The 4,377-nt window shown below is 41.5% G+C and overlaps 1 protein-coding gene and 1 long non-coding RNA gene across 3 annotated transcripts in view; one reads left to right on the plus strand and one right to left on the minus strand.

Moving 5' to 3' along the window:
* The window catches only part of TMEM161B (transmembrane protein 161B), a 75,441-nt gene that overhangs the window by 70,427 nt on the left and 637 nt on the right, over positions 1–4,377 (minus strand). Inside the window, exon 2 of one of the 2 annotated variants that reach the window (XM_014543947.1) lies at positions 1,282–1,480. In XM_014543947.1, coding sequence (XP_014399433.1) covers positions 1,282–1,416 — 135 coding nt within the window. In that variant the 5' untranslated portion in view covers positions 1,417–1,480. Of the gene's footprint in view, positions 1–1,281; positions 1,889–4,377 lie in introns of those variants that run through there. The other variant, XM_014543946.1, reaches the window with a different exon arrangement.
* On the plus strand, positions 2–439 carry LOC106726985. Its single transcript, XR_001363138.1, has 2 exons — positions 2–82; positions 247–439. It is a non-coding gene; the product is annotated as an uncharacterized LOC106726985 (long non-coding RNA).

Consider the following 4,377-nt stretch of genomic DNA (forward strand, 5'->3'; position numbering starts at 1 on the left):
GCAGGCGCAGAGCAGGTAGGTGGGTGGAGCAGGTAGGTGGGTGGGCGGGCGGCTCCCCATTGTGGCGCCGCGAGGATCCGAGGTGGGTCGGGTGGTGTGGGCAGGAGCGCATCCTCTGGGAGGGGATGGAGGCGCAGGTTGGTGAAAGGGGTGGGAGTGAGGGATGAGACCTCGGGCGGTGCTCGGGCTGAGACCACGCAGCCATCGCCTCCGCGCAGCCACGCCCTTTCTCTTTTGACCTTCCAGGTTTTCGGCTGGCGCTGGCTCTTTTTGCAGACTTGACGGATCGTAGGAGACCTGTGTCTCTCCCCTTCGCTCCCGGCAGGCGTGGTCCTCCAGCTCTACCTTTCCTCAGGGCGGTGGAATCCGAGCTGAGAAGCTGCCTCACTCTCCAGAGGTACCAGCTGAAGCCAGAGAACATCTACCCACAGCAGAGAAACCAGGAAGAGCATTCCGCCAGTTTAATACATTACAGTATGAACGGTTTCCTTTTAGTTTAAATATATATCATCAGTTCAAAGAAAGTAAAAACTCCTATATACCTCTTAATTTTGTGTGTGTGCTTTTTCTCTCCCCCAAATCTGTACCCATCAACTCTCCCCGCCTTTCTCTTTGGCTCTAATGAGACAGCATTGGAGGCAGGCTGGAAACGGATATACAGAGGACCTTCCTTCCGGAAGTTTAATCTCACAACTTGGAGATCTTCGCTTAAGTCACCACTACCTGCCGTGTCATCTATGGGATCTCTCTCTGCCAGAAGGCCTAGTTTTGTCACAAAGCTGGGATTGAGGGAGACCAGGAAGCTGCAGAAGTTAAGGAGGTTGGGCAGGCAGAGGTGGCTATAGATGTATTTCACCCTCATCAAACTGCTTGGAAAGCATGATATCCAAGCTTTAAGTAAATGGTGGAAAGACCCTGGGAGTCAGAGATCTGAGCCACCCAAAAGAAGCATGCACAGGATGTTGCTTTATACTAGAAAGGGGGCTACCGATGAGTGTAGGGGTTGGGTTAGGGCAGTGGTCGGCAAACTCATTAGTCAACAGAGCCAAATGTCAACAGTACAACAATTGAAATTTCTTTTGAGAGCCAAATTTTTAAAACTTAAACTATGTAGGTAGGTACATTGTTATTAACTTAATTAGGGTACTCCTAAGGCTTAGGAAGAGCCACACTCAAGGGGCCAAAGAGCCGCATGTGGCTCAAGAACCGCAGTTTGCCGGCCACTGGTGGGTTATGTTCTGTGGGTGGAGAAATTGCATAACAGGAATCTTAAGTACTAACCTTGGAAACAGTTGGGGGCAGGGAGCTGCAAAAATTGTTTGTGAAACTTCTTGCTGTGGAGGAATCCAGAACTCCCCTGAGGGTCCCGCAATGCTGTGGAGGGGCAAAGTTGTAAATAGGCAAGCCCCAGGGCATCCGCACGTGGTGAGTGTGGTGGATAGATTGGGGTCCTCTCCTGTGAGTCTGTGGGAAGCAGCTGCTATCCTCGAGGAAGAAAAGGTACAGAAGGAAAATGGCTGTCAGACGGTCAATGATGACACATTTTGTGAGGCCTTACTCTTTCATTTCCGACACTGGTTCTTACAACTGTCCTAAACCTGGCAGCCTCATTGAGGTTCACAAAGCATGTCCTACGAGACAGTAAGATTGGAATTATTATCAGGATGGGATCCATTCCTGCTAGAGTATACCACTCACAGTCATTATTTGTTATTTTCTTATTATTTTTAATAGATTAGGGGTTTTTATGTTTCTGACTTGGTGTATGGCAAGTTGATAACCCTTGGTTAATATTCTTTAATGCTCTTATTTCTATTTTTTTAAAGATTAGAATGCGTACATTGTATGTTCTAAGATAGCATTTTCCAGTTTTAAAAAATATTCTACAGACCATAATGTTTTGTATGGGTTACGTGCCTTGTAGGAGGGTTTAACCTATTTCCACTACTTAAAGTAGATGAGAATCTTTGACAATAAAGAAAGGAGAATTATGAAAGGGGAAAAAGATGTGGATGATCGAGATTAAAAAGAAATTTGGTAGATTGGGGCAGGGGCATTAGGAGTCCAATCTTTGATAAAAGTCTTGTTTGCTTACTATTATGCCTTTGAGATGAGGGCTTCCTGAGTGAGAACTATTCTCAAATACTTCTTAAGAACATCAACAGAAAGTTACCTCCTCCTCCAACACCCAAACCGACCTGAACACCCACACTTATCTGAACATTTTCAACCATTAAGACTTATCACTTTCCCAAGTCTTGCTCCATAATCTTGGCAAAATGTTTTTCTGATGAGTCCCTCCTTCTAAGAAATTCCACTACTTCTTCTTACCTTAATATATATGATTATTATATGCTTTCTTATACAGCACTTTTGTAATCCCCCTGCCATGTATATTTTCCTAATTAGACATAAACCTCTGATAAGCTGGAAACTTCTTGTTATATTGTCCATCTCTCCCCCTTAAAAATACCATTTAAATAAATACTGTGGACAAAAAATGTGAGTTGTAGCAATAATTAGGTAAGAATTTAAGAACAATTAGAGATTGGCCAAATTCTATTATTTATATCTAGTGAAATATACTATAGTTTTTGTGTTTAAAAAAAAATAGCCAGTAGACTAGTCTTTCTAACGGAAATGTTTATTTTCTAAATTAAAAGAGTAGGATGCAAAATTGTGACTAGTATGATTGCTTTGATGTGAAAAATAATCCTAAGCATGGAATAAAGTGTAAAAAAGTAAGTAACCAAAATATATCAATTACCACTTCTGGAATTACCATTTTATAAGGGGGCAATTTTTTAAATTTTTCTTTTCTTTTACTTAAGAATGATTAAAGGAGCTTTTTTTAAAAAAAATTTATGCCGCCCTGGCCGGCTTGGCTCAGTGGATAGAGCGTCGGCCTTCGGACTGAAGGGTCCCAGGTTCAATTCCGGCCAAGGGCACATGCCTGGGTTGCGGGCTCCATCCCCAGTGTGGGGTGTGCAGGAGGCAGCCAATCAATGATTCTCTCTCATCATTGATGTTTCTCTCTCTCTCCTCCCTTCCTCTCTGAAATCAATAAAGAAATATATTTAAAAAAAAAATTATGCCTCGTAACATACATCTCTATTACTCTCATATTCCTAATTTGGGACAAGCTAACATGTTCTTCAGAAGCATATTGTAATCCTTTAATAATTCAGTAGCATAGCCTTCCTCTAAACCAGTGGTTCTCAACCTGTGGGTCGCGACCCCTTTGGGGTCGAACGACCCTTTCACAGGGATCACCTAAGACCATCGGAAAACACAGTGTACTAGGGTTCCCTTTTCTCTACATCCTCACCAGCACTTGTCATTTGTTGATTTGTTGATGGTAGCCATTATGACAGGTGTGAGGTGATACCTCATTGTCATTTTAATTTGCATCTCTCTGATGATCAGTGACTTTTGAGCATTTTTTCATATGTCTGTTGGCCATCTGTATGTCCACTTTAGAGAAGTGTCTATTTAGGTCAGTGGTTCTCAACCTGTGGGTCGCGACCCCTTTGGGGGTCGAACGACCCTTTCACAGGGGTTGCCTAAGACCATCGGAAAACACATATATAATTACATATTGTTTTTGTGATTAATCACTATGCTTTAATTATGTTCAATTTGTAACAATGAAAATACATCCTGCATATCAGATATTTACATTACGATTCATAACAGTAGCAAAATTACAGTTATGAAGTAGCAACGAAAATAATTTTATGGTTGGGGGTCACCACAACATGAGGAACTGTATTAAAGGGTTGCGGCATTAGGAAGGTTGAGAACCACTGCTCTAAACCTTCCCTGTTTTACACATTACCATAGTTTTATCTAGGACTATACCAACTATCTGATTAATTGATGTAATAACTCCTGCAATTTACACAAATTATACAATGCCATTTTGAGATTCAAAAGGAATAAATGGATTTATTCATTTTACATTAACATGACAAACAAGGAAAGTATATGCCTTTTTTTGTCTAAAGTTTTACACATGTCTCCTTTTTCCCCAATTAACCACCCCCCTCCCCCAGCCCGAAACTATATGCCTTTTAATGAAAAAACATACCATCTCCTATTTAAAAATCTTGCCAAAAAAATTGAACCCGATACTAGGAAATATAGAGAAAATGTTAAACAGTATGGCTAAACAATGAGTAAAATTCAATCTATAGAAAATCATGGGACAAGTTAACTTCAACCAATAGGTTGCAGGAAAGAAGACAGAGAAAATTGTAGATTAAAAGAGGCTTACTTAATTAAACCTGACTGACGTGGCTCAGTGGTTGAGCATCTACCTATAAACCTGAGAGCCAAGGTTTGATTTCGATCAGGGCTCAATCCCCAGTGTGTGTG

The sequence above is a fragment of the Myotis brandtii genome, unplaced genomic scaffold, assembly GCF_000412655.1.
Source record: "Myotis brandtii unplaced genomic scaffold, ASM41265v1 scaffold344, whole genome shotgun sequence".
Taxonomy (NCBI): domain Eukaryota; kingdom Metazoa; phylum Chordata; class Mammalia; order Chiroptera; family Vespertilionidae; genus Myotis; species Myotis brandtii.